General features: G+C 47.8%; 9 protein-coding genes across 9 annotated transcripts; 5 read left to right on the forward strand and 4 right to left on the reverse strand.

Annotated features, from left to right (window-relative positions):
* Positions 1 to 2,633: 2,633 nt before the first annotated feature.
* On the reverse strand, positions 2,634 to 3,430 carry P174DRAFT_377653 (pectate lyase; the record flags this gene model as incomplete). Its single annotated transcript, XM_024822767.1, has 2 exons — positions 2,634 to 3,031; positions 3,106 to 3,430. The coding sequence occupies 2 exons, from the start codon at positions 3,428 to 3,430 to the stop codon at positions 2,634 to 2,636; spliced, it is 723 nt and encodes a 240-aa protein (XP_024678541.1).
* Positions 3,431 to 5,228: 1,798 nt separating this feature from the next.
* Positions 5,229 to 5,827, forward strand: P174DRAFT_506813 (DUF1772 domain-containing protein; the record flags this gene model as incomplete). Its single annotated transcript, XM_024831333.1, has 2 exons — positions 5,229 to 5,305; positions 5,367 to 5,827. The coding sequence occupies exons 1-2, from the start codon at positions 5,236 to 5,238 to the stop codon at positions 5,825 to 5,827; spliced, it is 531 nt and encodes a 176-aa protein (XP_024678542.1). The 5' UTR covers positions 5,229 to 5,235.
* Positions 5,828 to 6,286: 459 nt separating this feature from the next.
* P174DRAFT_434380 (DUF1772 domain-containing protein) lies at positions 6,287 to 6,850 on the reverse strand (the record flags this gene model as incomplete). Its single annotated transcript, XM_024825871.1, has 1 exon — positions 6,287 to 6,850. One exon carries the CDS (start codon positions 6,848 to 6,850, stop codon positions 6,287 to 6,289), a length of 564 nt encoding a protein of 187 aa, XP_024678543.1.
* Positions 6,851 to 7,927: 1,077 nt separating this feature from the next.
* P174DRAFT_395345 (cytochrome b5 reductase family protein) lies at positions 7,928 to 9,066 on the forward strand. Its single transcript, XM_024823680.1, has 3 exons — positions 7,928 to 8,277; positions 8,329 to 8,406; positions 8,455 to 9,066. Exons 1-3 carry the CDS (start codon positions 8,004 to 8,006, stop codon positions 9,024 to 9,026), a joined length of 924 nt encoding a protein of 307 aa, XP_024678544.1. The 5' UTR covers positions 7,928 to 8,003; the 3' UTR covers positions 9,027 to 9,066.
* A 636-nt stretch (positions 9,067 to 9,702) lies between these two features.
* P174DRAFT_495951 (fungal specific transcription factor domain-containing protein) lies at positions 9,703 to 11,314 on the forward strand. Its single transcript, XM_024830876.1, has 2 exons — positions 9,703 to 10,508; positions 10,556 to 11,314. The coding sequence occupies exons 1-2, from the start codon at positions 9,914 to 9,916 to the stop codon at positions 11,299 to 11,301; spliced, it is 1,341 nt and encodes a 446-aa protein (XP_024678545.1). The 5' UTR covers positions 9,703 to 9,913; the 3' UTR covers positions 11,302 to 11,314.
* Positions 11,315 to 14,330: 3,016 nt separating this feature from the next.
* On the reverse strand, positions 14,331 to 15,343 carry P174DRAFT_395346 (LURP-one-related/scramblase family protein). Its single transcript, XM_024823681.1, has 2 exons — positions 14,812 to 15,343; positions 14,331 to 14,756 (listed from the first exon to the last, which is right to left on the reverse strand). The coding sequence occupies exons 1-2, from the start codon at positions 15,131 to 15,133 to the stop codon at positions 14,485 to 14,487; spliced, it is 594 nt and encodes a 197-aa protein (XP_024678546.1). The 5' UTR covers positions 15,134 to 15,343; the 3' UTR covers positions 14,331 to 14,484.
* Positions 15,344 to 17,265: 1,922 nt separating this feature from the next.
* On the reverse strand, positions 17,266 to 17,626 carry P174DRAFT_445008 (uncharacterized protein). The gene has a single exon (XM_024828228.1). It carries the CDS (start codon positions 17,607 to 17,609, stop codon positions 17,412 to 17,414), a length of 198 nt encoding a protein of 65 aa, XP_024678547.1. The 5' UTR covers positions 17,610 to 17,626; the 3' UTR covers positions 17,266 to 17,411.
* Positions 17,627 to 18,803: 1,177 nt separating this feature from the next.
* On the forward strand, positions 18,804 to 20,355 carry P174DRAFT_395350 (uncharacterized protein; the record flags this gene model as incomplete). Its single annotated transcript, XM_024823682.1, has 5 exons — positions 18,804 to 19,060; positions 19,137 to 19,338; positions 19,391 to 19,455; positions 19,510 to 19,828; positions 19,978 to 20,355. 5 exons carry the CDS (start codon positions 18,804 to 18,806, stop codon positions 20,350 to 20,352), a joined length of 1,218 nt encoding a protein of 405 aa, XP_024678548.1.
* A 371-nt stretch (positions 20,356 to 20,726) lies between these two features.
* On the forward strand, positions 20,727 to 21,815 carry ftmPT2 (12-alpha,13-alpha-dihydroxyfumitremorgin C prenyltransferase ftmH; the record flags this gene model as incomplete). The annotated part of the gene is made up of 7 exons (XM_024830266.1): positions 20,727 to 20,911; positions 20,978 to 21,046; positions 21,073 to 21,332; positions 21,362 to 21,415; positions 21,467 to 21,548; positions 21,586 to 21,704; positions 21,727 to 21,815. The coding sequence occupies 7 exons, from the start codon at positions 20,727 to 20,729 to the stop codon at positions 21,813 to 21,815; spliced, it is 858 nt and encodes a 285-aa protein (XP_024678549.1).
* Between the last annotated feature and the right edge of the window lie 1,376 nt (positions 21,816 to 23,191).

Below are 23,191 nucleotides of genomic sequence, written 5' to 3' on the forward strand. Positions count from 1 at the left end.
TATTAGTACCAGCACAAAGGACAGGCCTCCATCCTCCTGTAAAGGACTAAAAGATTTGCCCAATGCCAAAAATGAGAAGACTCACAAGCTAGTCTGCTCTGGCTACTGACAACATCAACCTAAGCCGTCACAGTCTCCCCTACCTTCATTTTAGCCGTTTACCAAGTTCCACACCCATAACATCTTCTTTGCGTCTCCTTCTCAGGCCTCTTAAACTTTCTGCTCATCCTCATTAAAAAAGCAAAATACCGCTCAAAACGAAGTCTTCGTCATGCCAGACTCATCGACTGGGCAGAGACTTGAGGGCCACAAACTCCAAAATCCCCAAATGAATCTGCGCCAGATTTTCAAGAGGAGCGGCATATTTGTGGCGTCAGGTAAGCCTATATGTTGAGTCTCCACAAAAATTCCTATTATCTCCAGTGGTGTCTTTTTTTTTATTGAGCATACTAACAGGCAGTTTTATCTATGCTCTGATATATACCATCATTGCTAATATCGCACCGGTAGGTGTTGTTTCTAAATAGAGACTAGAAAAAGCCATATTTAGGATTACAGGCAATTGCTAGTCGTTTTAACTTGGATGAAATGGGCCATGGTTATCTGTGGGGTGAGTTTGATTTCAAAATATTCGCTTGAAATATCTCAGGTCAACTTCAGGGAATGAATTTATGAGTGGTTGAGTAGTATGTTCTCTTTACCCGGAAAGCTCTATGCCCTTTTCGACTCCACGTGGCTGCATATTGCATCTATAGTTATATTGATGGCTGCATCTGCGCTGTGGCGGCGCTCCTACTATGAACGCTGGAATGGTAGGATGTGTTTTTGCAGGTGCCGGTGGAAATGGAGCGTACTTGGGCATGCTGGCCATTCTGTCAATGAATATGATGAGTTGTGAGCGTCCACATTACTTGAGCTTGATGTAAGCACGTCCTGTGAGTTCAAAAACAGACTGTTAACAAAAAAACAGGGGACTGGTTTGGGCTCTAGGAACTGTTCTAGGTCCTATTGTTGGAGGCGGCTTTGAACGGTACACCTGGCGCTGGGCATTCTACATCAATCTTCTTTTGGGGCCATTCTGATACCTACCTACATTTTCGTCATTCTGTCTAGAGATCCTAGCCGAGTGTATCATGCCGACAGAAACTCTCTGGCTTCAATTGGGTCGGTAGCTTACTCAACGTCGCATCATTTTCGACCTTAGTGATGGTAAACAACATTGGTGGGACACTATATGCTTGGAACAGTCGACCTATTAATGCTTTATTCATAGTGTCAGGTACGCTCTGGGCCTTTTTTTTTTCATCCAACGGGGCCTCATGATCGCTACCTCTCTCCAGAACCAGTTACTCTCAATGCACCTGTTCAAGTAGAAGGAAATGACACTCCTCTTCATTGCTTGCGCTGCAGTAGACATGACGACGTCGGAGTGTACAAATTGGATGATCGCTTGAGCGGGTATCGTAACAGAATAGTCTCTATACTTCGTACTATCTGCTTGGATTGATTACGTACTTGTCGTGCAGCTCCCATGGCGCGTTCTCGCTCAGGCTCTGTTCCGGCAATACTATATGGAGAACTTCGTCTGGTTGGCTGTTTAAGCCAATAACAATTGAGGCTTATTTGTTTCCAGCCAATATGCAGATAATGAGGAACGATGTGCACATAGCTTGTACATAGCTTGTTAATGATGGAACAACCAATAGAGTTCGCATTCCTAAAGGGTATTAGTAGTCGTTGCTGGCGCAGCCCTGCATTGTTAAACCTTAGTTAAGATCTGCTCGTCGTACATCCGGTTGCTTCAACTAACTGCTTGTGTGCTCGGTCGTAGATTCTGCAGCCAACTCTCGCGTATCTGCTCCTTCGTTTTGGTCTCCTCCTGCTTGCGAGCTTCTGCGTTGACTTGCTGGGTCTGCTGATAGAATGCTACCACACCCGTTATCGGATGCAGGGTGTCTGGGGAATTGATGGACTTGACGTAGTTGTGGAGACATACACAACGACCGAGAAGCTCACGTTGGTCAGATGCCGCGGACAGAAAAGCTGGCGCTTGAATGAGAGGTCAGTTGCTTTGACAGGAAGGCTACAACTAAGCAATTAGCGTCTTGTCCTTCACCCTTGCTGATTATCTACCTTTGCTATTGCGAGACTTTACAAGTACTCTGCAAGTCACGCAGATTCCTTCAACCTTTCATACGTCAGACAAGCTCATCCTCAAGGCTGCTACTACGTATCCAGAGACCTGCTTATTGCCTACAAATCTCACTTTCGGTTCCGTAGAAGCCCTAAACTAAAGAAGCTACACTTAATTGTCCTATGTTTTCTGGAGTTTAGAATGTACAAAACGAGGATCTAGTAAGCGTCCATGTTAGTCCGTCCCTGATACGCAGATTTTTATTTATTGGCTGCAGCTGGGCGATATCCTTGAACAGATCCAATGACCGGAAGGTGCTCCCCTAAATCTGTCTCCTAATTTGTACTTTTCTCCCGGTGATGTGCAACTTCACAACTTCCTTGCGTAGGTAATATAGCACCCTAATCCTCCAACTCCGGTACTACATCTTAGCAAGCCACGCCGCTTAAACAGTAGGCTATGTGAGACACTCTCCTGGCAGCGAGTGATAAGAGATGCTTCAGCAGCTAGAAAAGCTCTGCTGTCCTTTGCAGTTAGCGGTGGTGCTGACCTTTTGACTCTCCCCATTGCCCTTCTCAACACCCTTGTACTCCTGGCAGACTTTCTTCACACTCGAGCCACAGGATCCGGAGACGTTAGCAGTGTCCCCGTAGTTGGAGTTTATGCCAACGAGCTCAGAAACCCCTCTAGCCTTGACATTTTGGACAACAACGTTGCGTGGGCCGCCATTGTTTGTGCAATCACCGCAACCCCGGTAGAGTTTGCCAGCATTAACGACAGTGAAATCCTTGATTGTAACAGTACCACGGCCGTTATGTTGGACGACCTTGTCCTTGGCTTCCTGTGCGCCACCGCCCTCAATGAGGACGTTACCGGTGCCCAGAGCGGAGATTGCATCTTTGTAGACATATCTTAGCCGAATGCTCACTCTAACATCTTTCCTGTGGAAGGCAGGGAGGGGAGATAAGCACCTTCACAGACGTCCCTAAACCAGACATTCCTCAGAGTGCAAGCTCCCCTGCAGTGAATGCCCTCGAGTTGGTTTTTCCCAATGATGACGTTGCTCAGCGTCGCGCCATTCTCTAAGATAAACACAGCACTGTCACTTCCAGTGTCGGCATCTGTGTCACAAGGGCGCCCACGATCGTATTCCCTGTTTCCCATGTCCTTTGAGCCTGAGATGACACTCGGAGAAGAAAGAGACACGATAGATCCGACAGGTGTAGGGATGTTCAAGGTCTGGGCGAGAACCACGCTGGATAGCGCCAGAGTAGTGATGACACCTTGGAGCAACATTGTGAAGGAATAATCGAGGGCTAAGAGAAAGCTGTCCTTGTCTGTTCAAGATAACTGCGAGTCTGTCTGGGGAGCTCGTCTAGGGCAGTATATAATTCTTCCAGGAGAGGATAATGGCCCTTTTTATATCTCTCTTCACCCTACCGATCAAGAGACCTACAGGAGGAGAAATCTATATTGTCATGTTACACTTTGTCTCTGGGCCATTTACTGGAATGCTGTGTTTGGTGGAAAAAGGGCCCTTTTGTTTCATACTGTCTCATGGTCTGGACCTCGACTCTACTTGGCGGAGGCCCTGGCGCATGTTGTCATTAGTTTTGACGTTAAGGACTATACTGCGGAAGTCATTTTGTGTCCTGAGCCAACCACCACCTGGACAGCTTTGGGTTGTTTTCCTGTAACTCTTAACTCGACAATTTACGCACTGCGGCGCGTTCAACGCATGATCTTGGAAGTGTACTCCTAGCCGCCAAGACCACGTAATCGTTTGTTCGGAACTTTGGAGAGTCAGGAGAGTTAGTTTACAGCCATGTGTGAGGTTGGTGTTGGTTTCAAAGGGCGGGTCGTGTCCATCTTGCCCGGCTTCCGCAATAGGGCGTCGCATTGATTTGGTTCGAGATCTCATACCAAGTGACTATTGAATAGCTTTGCAAGACGAAAATTGCTGAGGACCTTGGAAGTTGTGAACAAATGGAGTTTCGCAAAATAATTATCAAATCTCTAAGGAGCAGTGATATGAATGGGAAGTCCTTGTGATTCAACTACGGGAAAGATTATCGGACGGACAGAGGTGGATTCACCGTCTCTTCTTGCGTCCGGCACAATATCGGCGCTCTGCCCTACTCTTTCCAAGGGTCTTGTACTGTCGCGCGTGACCATGAATTCTCCACCTGTAGGAGCGCAGAGGAGGTCAGTGGTTGTTCGAGAATGCCTGCCAAATCGACGACGTCCTTTAACTATTTTTATTTAACCTTATTTACATTGCCAGTGATTGGAGAAAAGTAGAAGTTGATTATGCCTGAATGACAATAGAATACAAGGACCGTTATTAAAAGCCCTATTTCTGTTGCCAGGACCGCTTCTCGGGTTTTGGCGGCATCTGCGTCCCAAGTTTGTGGAGACTGGAGGGTTTATCTGTTGCGTTGATCACGGAGTTGATGCCTTTTTACTTTCAGAAAGCCATCCGCGTGCTATCTAAGGGTAACCCAATGGGGCTTCGACGTCCGAACTCCGAAGCTCCCCTAGTCGCAACTGGCGTTTAGGACTGTGAATGATGCCTCCGCATACCCGGACTAACAAAACCCGGGTGCTGTCAATCCATACCTTTACCCTGAAAATGGTCTTATAACCATCCAGCCCCAGCTCGAACTAGAGTGCTCTTCAATGATTGGCGGGTATGGTGGTTTTGCAATGACGACACATTTCCGAACTGTCGCCCCTGGTCAGGTCAGGTGAAATATCGTTTATAGACTCGAGGGCTTTTTAAGCTGATGTATTCGGACTTTGCCAAGAGCTTGCTGAGCTTTAATCTAGCAGTGAGAATACAATAAAGATCTTGCTATGGTCACAGCAGACGTTTCAATTCCCTTCGACAGAGGACAGAGTGACGTCAACGAAAAGTCGGTGGCGACCCAAATAACGATTCCCCTAAAAGCCAAATTTCCTTTTTTGGGTAAGTCCACTTGCACGATACCGAGAGCACATGTAAAGGTGCCCCGCCTTACCCGTCATATAATTCAACCCATAGCGTGCGTGATCCCGACCGCAGATTCGAAGGGACGTGTGGTTAGCCATCTAATTGCAAGATGTCAGACCTTCCCACCCGCTTCCGCGTCGCCCAGATGATTGGGACCCTTGGTGCCTCTTGGCTCTCTGGTACTACACTGTTCCTACAAAACAGCCTTGCGTTGTTACTGATGTTCATGCTCTGGGCTAGGAAACATGGCTGCGCTATCCCTCATTTCCATGCCCGCTCTGATCCTTTTGCAATCAGAAGACCAGATTCCATCAGTGGATGTATGCAAGTACTTCAGGCGTATATTGGAAAAGGGAGGGGTGAACCCTCCTCTGATCGCAATGACCGCCTGTGCGAACGGCTATTTGGCATGGTCGTATCGTCCAGGTGGCTGGTGCCGCCGCATTTTTCCCGACGTGGATATGACCCCCTATCTTGCGGCAGCTGCCTTGACATTCTCGATCCTCCCTTTCACAGTAATCGCTATCATACCAATCAATAAGGCACTGGGACAGCGAGCGGAGGGGCTTGAGAAGAAAAATCAGAGGAAATCTGGCCCAGATGATACGCAGGAGTTACTGAGAAAATGGATCTTTCGTAACGGTGTAAGAAGCTTGCTTGGGCTTACAGCTGCTGCTATAACTCTGGGGGCAGTGCTATAAATGTGGACCATTGATAATATTCAAGAGTTGGATATAGCTTATTAGCGGGGACGATAATCAAGGTTCATATGAAGGACAAATACTTCCGATTTCTAAAATTTAGACTTGAAATCACAGCAGTTCAGTTCCAACTGGGGTTGGACTCGCCCGAACTCAGACCAAATGCAAATCTATGGGGTATTCTCATGCAAGATGTGCGTCCCTCTGGCTAGTCAAACTGGTTAAAAAACCAAAGGACGCGTCTGGGGCTCGCATGTTTAGATGTGGGTGAGTGATGGCAGGGTGCATGGTTTGTGAGAAGTGGAGACGCTGCAGGCCAATAGGGCCCCCTGAGTTGAAAGCTTCAGTATTCTTCTTCAGAAAAAAAAGGTCCTCCCAACTGTTCGCTGGAAGGATTATTGGCAAAGTATCCGCAATCGAGATCACCCCTGAGAACAACAACGCCAGCGCTCGCGAGCCCTACATCTTAGACACTAGGGCCATTACACCACCGACAAGAGGAAACAAAATGCGAACCATATTGGCGACCTCCCATTGACTAAGAGCCTTCTCAATCTCACGAGGATTGGGAGTAGATGGTGATTTTTGCTTCGTTTTTGCCCACGGGAAAAGAATCCTCTCAGGTCCGCTGAGGAAGAGACTGGTGTAGGGCACAATGCACATACACAAAGCGGCGGCGGCAAGAAAAATGTAATTGTTTGTCTCATACTTCAACCACGCAAAACATCCTGCCGAGAAGATTACCATAGGCGTGTCAATTTTATGGTATCTGTTGAAGATGTTTAGCCATTGCTGCACGGCTATAACTGAAGAGGTCTTTGTGGCTAATTTCGAGGTGTTGACGCCGCCACCTGAGAAAGAATGCGAAGATGGCTCCTGTATTTTGGCCTGAATTTGCATTTGAATCGACCCAAGAGCCACACACCATAAGGTCCATTTCAATGACAAGAGAGCTCCTCTACCAGAAAGGAACAGGGAGGAGGTTGTTCCTGCTGTCGCGACCAGAGAGGTGATCTCAGGCATGGCTGCGATCAAGAGTCAAGGTACCCTGAGCAAACAGTACGGGAAACCAGAGTGATTCTTTCCCTAGTTTATTGAGTCCGGTGCCCAGTACAACGTGTGGGGACAGCAGTACTTGTGACAAGCGTCAGGATCCAGAAAAGCCGCAAAGGCCGAGACCGTCAAACTTAAAGTAGACTAGCTGATTTGGGTTAAGTTTCGATAACCATTCATCATGTTAAGCTGTTGACACAACTGGCGTCCGGCCTTTTTGGGGAAGGCTTGCGGGGTATGCTTGTCAAGGCTCCAGCTGGTTAGTGACGAAGTACTGAAGGAGTCAAGAAGCTGAAGGCGACAATAACAAGGATTAGCCCAATGAGCGGCTGGCTAATGGTTCTGGTATTGTTGTGAATATCGCCTCGTATGAAACGCTTTATGTGCACATCAGGGCCCTGAAATCTGCAGCAAGAAGTCCTCCTGTAGTATTCCGCAATGAACACGAACTGATAGCCGCCTCGGTCTTTTAGCCCCCGACCTCCATGACCAACCAGGTTCATTAATTGCCGCTTGTGGTTGGTTACCTTTCCTGAAGAAGTTCGCTGCGCAATGTTCCGTGGCTGGGCGAACAAGTACCTCGTTTGAGTGGGGCTATATGTCCGGAAACATTCTAAATCCAATTGCCACTACTTAAAATCCACGTTTTAAGGTTTTAAGCGCGGAAGGAGATGTTAGTTGAGCAACTCCATGATACCTAATCGATCAGACTTTTCAGGACATGCAAACTTTGACTGCTCACTTTGATTTCCGTTTGACGAAGCACGGCAATCCGCTGGTCCCACAAAGCCACTAGCTCAATGCTGGGAGGGGAATTGAAGAGCCCGGGGACCTATCGAATTAGTCGACACTTGCGGACAAAGGATCGCATGATCGCGAGCCAGGCATAGACGGAAGGAGCTGACCTGCAAAAACAAGGCTGAGAGGACCCCGCCCTAATGCCTCCATGGAAGAAATCTCGGACTCGACGAACGAATACGAGTGCGAACAATGGTACAAATAGCTCGATAAAGCCCCGGCTTGACGAAGTTCTGCCCGCATATGCCATCGGCTCGCACGCCAACATTGGCTGGCAACTTCCCCAGTCGTCCGTCACACCGCGATTCTAGGCAGCGCCGATACAATGCTGGGCCTACTGAACAAACGCCCAGTCGCCAAGGCCTTCGCCGTTATCACTGTCGGCGGAATCAGTACATACATGGTTTCCCGTTTCTTTGGCCGGCGCGCTTTCGCGGAATCGCCGACACCGTCACCGACGCCGAAGAGGATCTTTGGCAAAGGGCCGGCTTTCGTGTACCTCCAACTTCATAGCTCCGAGAATGTTAACCATAACACCAAGCGGCTTTGCTTCAAGCTTCCGGGCGGAGAGAATGCGCAAAGTGGTCTCGACCTTACCTGTAAGATCGTGTCTGATTTCTCACATTTATAGGCTTACAGGGAACCATTAGCTGCTCTTCTGACCTTCTCCAAACCTGCCGGTAGCTGGCTACCTGTTGTGCGACCTTACACACCGGTCAGTAAGCTGGGTTAGTGATCTCTATCCCAGTCCACAATCCGTCTCTCACTTTCATTAGATAAACCTGGTTTCGTTGAACTCCTCATCAAAAAGTATCCCAACGGCAAAGCAAGCACGCACCTTCACAACCTGAAACCTGGGGACAGTCTATTATTTATAGCCAGTATCTCCGGGTTTTGCTGGACGCCGAACAAATATCCACATGTCTATCTCATTGCAGGCGGCGCTGGCATCACACCCATTTACCAGCTCGCGCGGGGAATCCTGGACAATCCGATGGATAAAACAAAAGTCACTGTGATCTTCGGTGTAAACACTGAGGAAGACCTTCTCTTGCGCTCCGAGTTCGATGCATATAAACAGCGGTACCCTGACCGGTTTAATATCCATTACACAGTCAGTCGGCCGAAGAAAGAATTCTCACCAGAGCGAGGCATACGGTCAGGGTATGTAACAAAAGAACTTCTTGCAGAGCTCATGCACCAGGCAAGTGAAGAAGATACGAAGGTGTTTGTTTGTGGACCGCCCGCCATGGAAACGGCTTTGCTGGGTTCTGGTCCGTTTGGAAGGGGCGGGAACGGTATCCTGCAGCAACTGGGGTACTCGAAAGACAAGGTCCATCGATTTTAGGGGCGGCATCAGCTCGGTGAAAGAATGTACTATATCTCGCTCAAATTATAAAATATGGGTCAGACCAAAATTATACATAGCACTGAAAAGCTCATTATGGAAAGATAAGATGATTAGTAAGAACTGAAGCTAGATAAACTCTGCAGTAAGCCCCAAACAAATGGTAGTAGGCTCCGAATCCCCGTTAAGGAAGACCCATCGAGCAGGTAGATCGCTGCTCTGCTCCTGTTCATAATCATTTAGCTCGTCTAGAAATCGGATTGCTCAAGGAGAGCATTATTTGTTGGTCTCACAGCAACGATGGTGTACGGCATGATGCTCTGTGTCAAAATTGCAGCTGTATAGTACAAACTTGTTTCATTGCATGGCGCATGCTGAAAAGAGTGATCGTAAAATTATTAAACCTTAAAAATTTTGATAATTTAAGAATAAAGGAATGCTTGCCTTTGTTTCAGCTGGGACTACAGGTGTTTAGTACATAACTTAGTGGCTGGTTAAGTGGTGATTCGTGGTTGGGGACCATGATTGGCGACTTGGAGTGATTGGCCACCGATGGGTGCCCTCATTCCATCCCACTCAAAGGTTTTCATCAGTCCAAGTCAATCCTGCCCCGTCACTGTCTCGATAATATCTGCTGCGACTTGTTGGGATTAATATGAGCCAGTTTTTGCTGGATCTTAGTTCCAGGCTCACCTGCGAGACATGTAAAAGACGCAAGGTCAAGTGTGACAAGCTCCATCCTTGCACGAGCTGCCGCAAGGCCAGTATTCAGTGTGTTCCTGTTGAGTGGACTCGGCTCCCACGGGGCCAGTCAGCGAAAAAGAAGTGCTTTCAGGAGGAAATGATGTCCCGGTGTCCAGACACTGAATATATCAAACCGCGTCTCAATGCTCGAGGGACTAATTCATAACTTGCTTAACAGCCAGACAGAGTCTCGTCTCGAGGATCTAGATTATAGCGGATCGCTAAATGTGGGTTCTAGTTGGGATGGTGCGGATACCCCGGGCTCAGGCATCCCGTCGCTGGACAGTGCTATCCAGCCAGCCGGCAGTCAGTACGACAGCTTCAACTATCCGAGTACGAGCCAGGGTCATCATGTATCCCCAAACAATGTGGCGCCCAGGGAGGGTGATGATTCTCGCCTGCAGGAAATTTACATAATGCAGGTCGATCCCATATTTCCCCTTTTGCAATGCTCGTCTCTATGGGCCTACGTCACGCAAGGGGGGCCATACCTCACTTATGCTGCAGACCATCCTGCTCCTAGGGCTCTAGTTTGTGCTATCAGCTACATGACGATCACCACACTCAGCAATGACCAATGCTATGGAGAGTTTGATTCTTCTCGTGATTTGCACCTTAATAAGTATCACAGTTTGACTATCCGTGCTCTCGAACACGTTGATTATATCAATACTGATGATATTGCTGTCTTTCAAGCCTTTGTGCCGTTTTTAGCATCTTCTACGATGCTTTTAGGATGTATGCTCCTGCCCACTAACCAGCTATCATGTAGGTATGGATTCAAGCGCATGGCCAGAGCCGAAGGGCATGGACAATGCTAAGTCTTGCGCTACGGATTGCCCAATCGCTCCTCGACATTTCGGACCCGCCATTCATGGTGACGCCATTAGAACGTGAGATGCGCCGCCGTCTGTGGCATATAATATCATTGCTAGATGTTCAAGCCTCCTTTAACCATGGTTCCTCGCCAATGCTCCAGCTTGATTGCCTTATGTCTCACATCTCTCTGGCAATAGACTTTCTTGATTTCTTTGCGCCACCTAAAGATAATAGCTCGCCTTTTCCTGGACCAACCTCCCTCGCAGACCCGACATTTATCATGGTTATGGCCGAAGGACAGCATGCATTCCGCTCTCTGAATCTCCCCAGGGGCGCAGATGGGTGTATGACCAGCATTGACACCCATTTTCTCCTCCAAATCGCTGCTACCTTTCAGCAAAATTCTCAAGCCCTCCTAGCGGGATTGCTCCCAGATAAAATCCCTTTCCGCTTGTTCCTGGAACAGCTTGTAGAGGTTACCCACGCTTTCCTGCAGCTGGTGGCTGTAAAGCCTGTGCAGGGGACCGCCAAGGGCTATTTCTCAGAGGATATTATATCCCCAAGCAGCCTGCTCTCGTTAGCAACCAATTTCCTGCAGGCTCTCAACAACATGTACCAGGATCCCCGAATCGAGCCCTTCCGGTGGTACGTGCGATTATTTGCCCCCCTGGCACGCGTTCTCTGTGGCTATGGACATTGTATGTGCTTGTGATGATAGTTCACTCCAGGGGTACTACCAGAGGCTGGTGGCAGGACTATATTCTGAGCTTCAAGAGCTTCTGCAGGATGCCCACTGGAGATTGCTCCAGAAGCCGCTGCATCAGTTTGCTATGCTTCCACAGACCTGCATGAATCAGTTTGTGGCGGCTGACTACCTTCCTGAGCTGGATCTTCTGTAGCAGTATTGAAGGGGGTAGGCTTATGGTTTAGGCAATGACTCTTAGCCCGATATATGCAGTACCTATGGCTTCAGGAACAAAGGTCTTGCCACCTGTATCTTAAATCAAGCAACGGATTCTGCAGCCTCTAAAAACCGATGTAATCTACCCGACTCTCATAGGTTTCCTGTTCATTGAAGTAAGCCCGATGGTATCCCAAAACGATATATATGTATATACATATTTGTGTAATAAAAACCTAGCCGAGGTGTCATTCTAGTTCTTCAGGCCTAATACTAGTATGGTCCCGCAGAATAGCACTTTCTTTTCATAATCGAGTTACTATATGCCTATCCTTCTTCCACCCTGAGACGGCGGGTCGCACTTGTCATGAGATTGAATGAGATCTTCGGCTCGCGCAAAGCGCTAATAGCCGTGTGGCCCTTCCGGTGGAGGCGCTTCAGGGTGCTTTGCCCGCTCATCCTGAGCACCAAGATTGTACACAAGTTAGATCCATCCAGATTACCAGCCTTTTGAACAAACTTCATGCACAAAAGTCGCCGGCCACCCCCTTCCCTTGGGAGTTTGCGTATGTCTTACGTTGCTTCGGTGGCCATCATGGAGTGTGCCCATCTACCGAGGCGCAACATGAACGTACAGAAAACTAAACTCCAGTTTTTGGCGCGGCACTCCATTGCGGGGACCTATTGGGGTTATTGTAATGGCAGCGGCTTTTGAACCTTGGGCGTTCGGCCTTGGCAGCTAAGCCTCGGCTTTAGTAACTCCGTAACTCCAACATTTCATTTTCATTCTGTATGGTGGATTTTACCCTACTCGCCGTGTATACTAGCAATGAGCTTGTAAACCATGGCATCTTCAATCTCGGGGAGCTGTTGCTTCACCGGCTTTCTCCACGAGGGGGACCTCAAGGGGAGATAAACCATATCAACAACAGTACGTCTAATCATTCAGCTGACGGACACCCATTTATTACGGACAGTCAGAGCTATATTTTCGCATCCTGAAGGCGACGAAAAAGCCCAAAGCAGTCATTCTGTTGAGCGACATATTTGGCATTTTCCCCAACGACCAGCTTGTGGCGGATGGCTTTGCCGCAACGGGTACCTGTCCGCGCTCCCTGATTCGTTCCATGGGGATCATGTCAACGTCTGAGACTATGACGCCGGAACGATCGCATGGGCGCTTGGCTTTCCCGCCCCACAGCTGATGATGTAGCCCCGATTGTCGCGGCCACAATCAAGCACCTTAGTACACAGTCCTGCACGTGCAAAAGGTCGCTGCGGCTGGCTACTGCTTTGGTACCAAGGTCTGGCTCTAATATTCTTTTATCTCTTGAGACCCTGGATACTTCCGAGAGAGCCGCGCTGATCTGCTGCTTTTACTCATCTGAAGTGTGTCGTCCGGTACCTCAAGGTAGGACAACTGCACTCTGGCCACATCGCTCATCGTAGAGGATCTCTACAGTGACTGCGATGGATCAGCTTCGCAGGAATCATACTACTTTGGTTATTGATATCCAGAGCAACCTCTCAATCTAGGATTTCTTGAAAAGTGCAGGCCGGCGCACCGATACCTCGCTGTTGGGTAGCTTTCAGAATGAATCAGCCCATATTCTTTCTCAGAGGCCGGACGTTATCGTGCTCAGGAGGATGAAGCAATCGACAACCTAGGCGTCACCGTGGATTCGGCAAAGGGTGTTTTTGGCCATATCCTAGACGAGAAACCAAAAACGAAGACACCTCTGAGAATACGACAAACAGGATCCTCTGTGCGCACGATGTCTTTAACAACTCGCCAAAGGTAACCCTCAAGCCTGTGTCAACTACTACTCAGACCTGTGGCTCTCCCTTCTCACTGAGGCCTGGGCAGCCCCAGCAACCGCTTTTACACGCCGCTGAACATCCTGCTCCTCGGCGTCTAGACCCGACAAAGCGTCAATTTACCGCGGCTCCTGCAGAACAAGCATCAGACATTGACTCTGCAGAGGCGGTCGCTCACAGCGACATACACTTACCACGTTTCCTCTCGTTCAGGCAGCAGTCCGAGGATAGCTATATAGCACACACATTGGAAAAGGTTTAGCAACACTTTGATAAGAGCTACATATGGCTACCCTCGACCAGGGCGATGGGTTATGGTTCAAATCGTCGAGTGCGCTGTCTGAACTGACAAGGACTGTACATATTGCCGTTGTGTTGTCTACCACCCTCCTCCCACACCACACTGTCCAGTCCCTTACCCTAACTGAAAATCTGTCTATCTTACTGCACTTCTTTTAACACGCTTGCAAGGACCAAGGCAAAGGCAAGGATGGCCACGCCAAATGTCAAGGATATCGTGGAGCAGCAGAGCCGGGGCTCTCGGCTTGAGCGATCCTTTAGACTCAACTTTGTGGGCGACTGGGGTGTAGAAAGAAGTAACTAGCTATGTTCCAGCAGCTTGGGGTACCATCATATGATAATATGGTAAGTATGGGTGAGAGACGGGGTTCTTAAGTAGGCACATGAACTAAATTGGAGAATCTTAAAGAGTAAGGAGGGGGAAAGAAGAGGGTAGGAGCTCAACATTGCAATGTATGACTGTTTCATACAGAATGTGTTGAAGGGGGACACGAAATCCAGCACAGCAGAGGTTACAATAGCTCAGGGGTTCTTGGGGAGGGCCCTCAGGATTGTATGAAGTATAAAAAATAACGGACAAACCGCCGCAGAATTCTTCCCTGACATATCAGAAAATCCAGTCCACTGTGGCTGCTACAGTATTAGAGACTCTTGATCTAGACACAGAAGCGTTCCAAACTTTGCATATATAAAAGGCACGAAAACCTTAGCGAAGGACGAAGTCCAGATTACTGCTATAATATTATGACTGCGGACCTGGGAATATCAAAAGCGTGGAAGTGGCTAAATATACAAGCAGATGCTAACAGTAGCAAGGGAGGGGAGGAGGCATGAAACAATTCGCCATCCAGAAGATCTTCATTAGCCCAGTTCAATCTACTTCTCATTATTCTTCTCGTCGAAGCAGACACACAGGGCAGCGATCAGCGAGAGGTCAACCCCAGGTGCTACCATAACAGCATAGGTCTGCTGGTCGAAGAATACCTCACGAGCTCGCCACAACTTGCGATCGATCCTGGCCACTACCACACCCGTGGCTTCATTAACAATGTCAATCTTAGTATCCAACCAGTTACCCTTCATTATCAATGTTTCTGTGCTGCCAGTCCTGGGCGACGTGAATGTCGCAATTGTTTTAGAGCCCACCACTGTGCGCATACCAGTTAGCAACGACACTTAGAAGAGACCAAAAGTTTCACATACACGAAAAGCTGCTCTTGACTTCGAGTAGTTTGTTTCCATTAGGATCCTCAGCCGCGAATGTAGTATGAATATGCAGATGTTCTTTAACAATATCAAACAGGTGATTGCCCGCCATATCAAAGACAGACTTGCGACCACGAAAGCTCATAAGCTTAGATTTAATCTGGAATATGGGCTGGCCATTTGCAAGTTTCAGATCGAAACTATCTCCAGAGAGGGATAAGACCTTCTCCTTCAGAGCCAACGTCTCAGTCTGTTGAGCAATGAACTGGTCGAAGATAGCGATCGGTTTTGGGACGGGACAGAGCTGCTGCGAAGCCATTCTGATTCCAGAGTCTTGTTTTGATCTTGGCAATAAGTTGAGTTCTGGGACAACAGGAAATCATGGACAAGGGAATTTGGGTCCTTATATCTCCTTATATTTTTCGCGAACAGACACAAGGATCACTTCAGACCAAAATCACCGTCACATCGACAGTGGTTGTGTTATGGCGATTGTCATGGCGCCTGTACTCAAATATGACCTCCTGAGCATAGAGGTCAAGTTGGATGCCAAGGCCCACGGTCCTCAATCGATTAAGGTACCGCTTACCTCTTTGGGGCATTTCATCTCATAGTCGTTGCCTTATCTACGAATTTAATCGTCTTATTGGAAGATTCCCTTGGCACAATACGAGATTGCCACACTTTTCAGCTGCCGGATCTCGCTCGATGCATCACATGGCCGATGAAGCTTGCCTTTGAGCGACGAGATGCTTGATTAAGGTAGCGATGTCTGCGGCGCAGAATTGAGAACGCCTGTTGTTTGTTTTATTTAGCCTTATTGCTGTAATAATGGAGAGCGAAAATGGGCAATAGCTGCACCATTCATATTTACATATTCCATTCTAAGTCAGCCGCTTGAGCCAATTTTATTTTTCAAACGCAATCTGAGATCCTTATTGGGTAACATCCTTTTCCACTAGGGATTCAGCTCTTCCCTCTACATTTTAATGAGGGCGGCTAACCAGTGTAAGGGCGTCGTTCGCCCTCCAGCCCTCTCGAATCAGCTTACATAAGGATTGCGGTTGAACTACAATACTCTCTGCCATATAAGCTTGTAGTGGTAGATGCCTCAATTATAGAAAATCAGCCTTAGTATTGTTAAGTAGGAGTGTGAATAAGTTGGCTCCGGAAACACAGCTAAGTTTCCCTCACCTTCAATGCCTGCGTGCATATGCATGGTTCTCCTCCAGGGCCTCGAAATTTCAACATGCCTTGGAGTTACTCCTTTGAATCTGAAGAATTTACTGTATACATCATCGCCAGTGGTTGGGGACTTCCATGAGAAACGGCGTTGACGACTGACGAGACGCCAACCTCAATCTCTCTGAAGGCCTCTATATTTGCAAGGTGGTTGACGGACTGCATATGAGAAAGGCCCCACTCACAGAGATGCTCATTGTAAGAGTTCAGGATCTTTCCTACTGCAAAGTGATAGATTTATTGGCAATTATAACGCACTGAACAAGGAAAAAATAAAATATCATGCAGTGACAGGAAGTGAGCTGCGCTGAAATAAATAATTTAGTCTACCACAGCAGAGTCACGATACTGAAGCAAAAGATCTAAACGCGGGAGATGTAGACTTGATTATAGGGGCCTGTTCTGCGGCATATATCCACCATTACAGGTGATAGATTAATAAGGCTCCCTGTACTCTGGGCCGTTCTGCATCTGTTTAGGATATGGTTGAAAAAACCTGTGCCGCAGGCCTGGTTAAATACGGTTCCTTGAAAGTTATATTCATCCACTATATGCTGATAGTTTGCTTCGTCCTGGCTGTTCAACCAGCCTAGATTTATAGGCAGCGGCAATTTTAGACCACTCCCTCTGGATATTACTATAGAGAAAATAGTTGGTAACGAAGACGTTGACAAAAGCACGTGAACTTCAGGGAAATTTAAATAGTCAGTATATGATGGGGATTAACACTGATAATGAAGACCTCCCTTTGCTGTTGACTCAAAGATCTACATTGCATCCTGTATGACTACCACAAAATATGCCAGCCTTAAAAGCTTCCAGAGTCGCATGCTAAAGTCTTTAAAAGGTAGACGATTGTCTTCTCATATGACAAGTTCATTGCGAGTTGTAGGGTAGGATCTGGGATTAAATATGAGGAAGTGTTCCTTCCTAGAGAGCCACTTACTTTTTACAATGCAGGGATTCTGGCTATCACAGAATTCCCTATTTCAATAACACAGTAACAGTATATTCCTCTCCATTGATATATTCCAGTACAAGAACGTCATCATTATACCATCCGATAGGCCCATGCACGTCAGCATAAGCTGTGGAATCTCCAGGAACGTCAGCCTCGGTTCATTGCAGCCTGGATATGCAGAGCCGCAGCTCGATACGGCGTCTTCCGGCTCCTCTCATTATGACGGACTAAGTTCTCGTCGATATCTGGTCCGTATAGCCTTTGGAGGGCTTGACAAAGCGAGGAAATTGCGCCGTATCAGGGACACGTGGAGCTCCCTGCTCCCTGGCATGTTTGCAGAAGCAATTTTTCGTCCAAAATAGGCCCCAGCTACGCGCCCCAGCGGACCGAACCTTCAGGGACTCGAAGTATCGGCTAGCCTGTATTCCACCACGAGGTCTCGTGATGTACTCCAGACGAGGTCGATATGGGAGTCAAAGCCCTCTCGCACTATGGAATCCATTTGTTCCTTCATTATCTCATTGCGAATGAACCGACGTTCAAATGTGTGCTGAGAGCCCAAATTTTGAGAGCAGTATATTCCGCTTTCCATGTGTCCATGCTTTGAGTTGGAGCCTTCGTCAGGAAATTTGAAGCACCGAAGGTCCCAGATCGACGGTCTATTTTTCTTTGAAATTTTGTTTAAGGGGCAGTTGCACAGTCACGTGACGATGCCTGGGGCTCAGCCCAACGTCTAAATAGGGGTTTTAATTTGATAGGGATTGGTCGCTTCAAGGTAGAATCTGGGCCTGCTATTTCATTATTGTTCCGGTGTATAACGGAACGTCTACACTATATAGACATTATAAGAACGCTTACGGCACCTGCTACTGTATAGGTGCTGGAGCAAAGAGTCTTAACTGCTGACTGAAAAGGGAATTCAATTGATGCAGCATGTGTACAGTTGATCTCCGTATATCTCAGGGCTCGTATTCCTTCCCGGGGACCAGAGCCTGGTTTATCAGCGTGTTCTTATCTGTATCTAGAACAGGTCTTCGAAGAGATTATCCTTAGACGAGAGTCACGTGATTTAAACTGAACCAGATGTAGCAGGGCTGCCAAGCTTCCCCGCAGTGTTGCACGTTGCTGGGTCTGGAACACTTGGACGCTTCCATGGTTGGAAAATACGTGCAATCTGCGCTGGTAATTTTTGGCTTTGGCCTGAGCTGGCTGGCTGATAGAAAATCAAACGCGTTCCAACATTACACACCATCATTTGGTCTATAGCAAGTGATGCAACAGAGGTTCAGCTGTAGCGCTCTGTACTCAACATGGGGCATTGATAATCACTAATACTGAAAGTGGCACAACTCAGATTAGGTGTTGCTTTCGTGTTTCCAGACTCCTGCATCCACCTGTTACCCAGTGTGGACAGAGTTCACAGGACAAGTTTGCTCACCCGTTGTGGTTATTTCATTAGACTTTCGCGGATTGTTTACCAGGATTGGTGGAAATACTGACTTTGGTGGCAGAAAGACAAGGTACCAAGGTCCAGTTGAACTTAGATTCCGTCATTCTAGTAGTAGGATCATGCTAACAGTCCATTGAATACTAGAAACGATGTGCGAATCCTGTCTTACTTCCTCTGCCACACAACTTAAATAGATAGGCGTCTCCGCTCTCGAATTGGGTGAACCAATGTTGAAATCTGTTTCGAGGACTACCCCCAAGGCGCATCCCCTCTGATCATTTAAATACTGCAAACGGTGTTGCAGCTGCTTCCGAAAATGATGATCAATTATATTCTATGGCCTTGACCGAGGAGCAACTTCGCGCAGTCTCCTTAGCAGAGAGAGTGGGCGGGACGGCTTCCCTGCTGGGCTGCCTGCTAATCTTCATCACGTATTCCGTATCGGCTGCCTTTCGCAGGCCAATCAACAGATTAATTTTCTATGCATCCTTTGGGAATACCTTTTCCGCCGTTGCTTCTCTGATGAGCATGGATGGAATAACAGCGGGTCCAAATTCTGCCTTATGTCAAACACAGGCATTTTTCATCCAGTAGTACGTCACCACTCACTCAGCACGCTGACAGATCTTGCAAAAAAATCTGATTTATTAATGCCCTGGGCGTGCACAGTTGGATGCCTGCGGATTCGTTATGGTCCTTTTGCATGGCCCTGAATATCTATCTTACCTTTTACCGGAGGTACACGGAAGAAGATATAAAGAAGCTGGAAAAGTGGTACTTCGTTCTGTGTTATGGGCTACCTCTGGTGCTCGCGATTGTATTGATATCCATCAAGACTGACGAGCGAGGAAGGATCTATGGACCTGCTTTGGTAGGTGTACCCGGATATTAACGAATGAAGCAGTGTAGTAATTCCCAGACAGATTTGGTGCTCGATCAGCGGCCCATGGCAATTCCTTCGTCCGGTGTGTTTCTATGGTCCAGTATGGTATGTTTGTGCATAATCCAGCCTTATTACCTCCCTTTCTCATCGTCCTTAAAGGGCTGTCAGCATCGCAACATTTGCGATATATGTCAAAGTGGGTAGCGACATCTTCCGCAAACACAGAGATTTCAAAAGTGCAAAAGATACACTATCTGCCAGTGAAACAATCAGAAAGTCTCACTCAATCACCGTCCAAGTAACCACAGGCGCCGAGGGACGCCTGGCAGCCGAGGGGGAAGCTCCGTATGCTGTCTGCATCGAATCACAACAATCCAGCTCTCAAAACAGGATAGATGCTCATCACGGAAGTAATAGGGCTATGTGGGGCTATATAAGATATTCTTTCCTCTTCTTTATAGCCATGGTAGTTACCTGGGTATGGTTATTATTCTTCCCCCTACTGGCCTCATTTCGTGCTACCCTGCTTATCTCCTGTCGGCGGGCCCTGCTCTTACCAGCTCACACTGTTTCAAGGACATGTCTCTGATTGTGGGTGCAATTCACTAACTTTGTTCTCTTTCCCAGATCCCGTCGTCAATTAACCGGATATACGGTCTCGTCCACCCTAACGAGCCCAATTTCGGCTTGAACCTGGCTGGCGCGTTGGTTCTTTCTCTACAGGGCTTTTGGAACGCCATTATCTATGTCTCGACCACGATGCCTGTATTTCGAAGAGCATCGAGTTTCTGTATAAAGTCAATAAACCCTCCACGCTTATTTCGTGAAACTCCGGGGGGGACAGCGAGGGACAGGGATGGTATCCCGCTCAATGGAATGGGCTTTGATGGGAGGTTGAACGCAGGAAGCACCTCCTCTTTAGCGCTACGTCCGCCAACCGGTTCTTCAGTGGCAGTGCCTTTGAGTGAATGTAGCTCCCACCAAGCAGAGCTACAACCATGAGACGAGAATTGATGAGCATTATGCGCCATCCGTTGATTTTGCCTTCGGTAATCATGCGCGGACGCCCCTACATCGATATGGTAGCCCCCGGCCCTTTGAAGGTAGCCCACGTAGATTCCGGCATAGTCCAGGCCGGAATTCAGCCGAAAGCCTGACTTTGTGAGGCCCTCAAGCAAAGGGGCGTCTAAGTCCATTTGAGCCCTTACCGTCTGTTGGCCGGATGCTTTTGCCAGTTCGGACGGCACATTTTCAGACCATCAGTCTGCGTCATCCACCGGTGGCCTATCCTCCGTGTAGAACCCCCCTTAGACAGTCCGCTTCTCTACAACTCTCGACCTTTTATCTCACTCTAGCATCCGTATCCCTGTCCTACAATGACCATAGCAACTGAGATTTTGTGTCCTGAAGAAGAGGCATTCCAGCTCCTCGACAAGTACTCTTGGTTTCCCAACGACGACCAGCGACGTTGGTGGGAACATACTGGGCCCAATTTGCTCAAACTTCTGCGTGATGCTCAGTATCCGCAGAAGGATCAGCTTCCTTGCCTCCATCTCCAGCAGTGACTTCTGGTTCCATACCTCGGCACCTTCCCAGTCGCTGGACAGGTACCTCTGCCTTGGTGGAGCAATGTGACCACCTATGGCGTTCATTTCGAGCTCAGCTGGAATCTCCTACATAATATCCTGCGGATTGGGTTCGAACCACTCTCACACTTGGCAGAATCCGGCGTCGATTCAGGCACTTCCAACACGAACTTTTGGTGACCCCGATGAAGAAAGCCGGTCGCTCAAGAAGAAAGCCCCCCCTCCCCAAATCCGGGCGAGGCCAGCAAACCCTGGCAGTGGAATTCCAGAACGGCGGCATCAGCGCCAAGGCCTACTTCTTCCCAGGCATGAAGTCGCTGGCGACTGGAATCCCGCCGGGAAAGCTCATTCTCGACTCCATCGAGAGGCTTGCTCTCTCGGGATTGAAGGAAACCCGTGCATGCAAGACGACGGACACCCAACAGATACCGCGATTGCCCCGTTCCTTCTCGGTGTCGACCTGTGCACTCCCGAGCCCAGTCGCCTGAAATTCTACGTCACCGGCCAGGTGGTATCATAGGATCGGGTAGCGGACATGTGGACTCCTCGCGGGAAACGTCTGGAAGATCCTCAATGTGCCGATGCCGATGGTCTGGCCCTCCTGAGGAAACTGTGGGATCTCCTCGAGATCTCCTGAAGGGTATCGGAGCAAGATCCAGCCGGATTTTGCTTTTGGGACACCTCCTGCCGAGGACTACCGACCCGTCATGATGGCGAACTGGACCCTATCTCCCAAGAAAAAATTTCCGGACCCCAGACCTCCTTACCGTTGGAATGGATGATGCGGTAGTAATGGACGCACTCATGGCGTTCTACAAGGTTCTGGGTTGGACGGATCTGGCCAGCACGTACAAGGATAAAGTGGCCTCATACGAGTGAGTTGACCCTGTGGTGGCTGCATCCGGCAACAGGCTGGAGTAGAGTTAACATCGCTGACAGTCCCGGCCTTGACTTTACGAAAACCAATTACATACACTCAGGGGTTCCTTTCTCATATCGCCATTCGAACCCCTACCTGAGTGTTTATTACTCGCCTTTTTAAGGGAGTGCGGAAAGTGATCTTGTGAGCACGACTAGAGAATCAAGAGGCGAAAGCAAAGACTGGAATATCGTGATGTTAGAAAGCAGTTATCTATTATTTGCCTTAAATACATCATGAGTCTCGAATGATATCATAAGTCATCCAGTTGATGATTCTTCGCTGCTGGACAGTCTTGTAGGCAGACTATGTACGGCTTTCAGTAGCCAGAGACGAAGAATTCATGATGTAAGGTGGTAAATTGAGTGTGAAGCGCATCAATTAGTCGTTAGGCACTTCTTAGACACTGGCGGACCAACACCCAAAAGTGGTGTGGATCGACCTATTATCCTGAATCCATTTGCAAAAGCACTCTATTTTCCCCGAACCACTAAAGCCCACCACTAGGCCTAGATGGGCCTAGCCCAGCCCCCTACTAACTAACCAGGGTTAGATTTAGTTCGGTTTTGATTCGGTTCAGGTTAGTTAAATGGTTATTAATGGTTAATGTGCAAATATATATAAACCACCACCGCTTTGATACTAACCCCCAATAAAAACGACTATTCCCTGTTATCTCAGTAACCACTAGGTATTTTAAGTGAATATTTATATATTTAGATAGCTTGGATTAAGGGCTATCTAGTGATATTAAAATTATTAAGGAAACCCTAAAGATTAGCAATTTATATCTAAAACAGCGTAAATTAGTTAACCTATTGGGATAACGTTCATCGTAATGGGAGTAGAGCCTTCGAATCCTGCGAGGGTAGGGGGTAGGCCTGCAGCCGCCCCGTACGTGCCTCCTTGATATCGAAGGGTTCTAACCTTCCTTTTATAGTTCTACCTAAGCTATGAAGGAGTGTGCTGATCTAAATGCTTACGTACACAACAACAATGATTACTAGATATCGCCATACATACTCATAGAGCATACCGAACCACCTACGTACCTGTCGATATCACACTATTCTAATAAAACTATAAAAACTGTAAATGACGGTTTTAACTAAATCTAAATTAGTTCCACCCTGTGGCCCTAGGGATACTGAAACCGGTGCGATTCCCTAGGCTAGGCACTGAATCAAAACCGCTGCGGGTTTGGTGAGAGTTGGATTTGATTTTAGCAGTCGGTTATGCAACTCTAACTATATACTTATTAGAAATATTTAATCCTACTCTATACTATAGTTAAGGATGATTAATTAAAAATTAATAATGGTTGATAGTAGAGTGG

This window comes from Aspergillus novofumigatus (assembly GCF_002847465.1).
Source record: "Aspergillus novofumigatus IBT 16806 chromosome Unknown P174scaffold_8, whole genome shotgun sequence".
NCBI lineage: Eukaryota > Fungi > Ascomycota > Eurotiomycetes > Eurotiales > Aspergillaceae > Aspergillus > Aspergillus novofumigatus.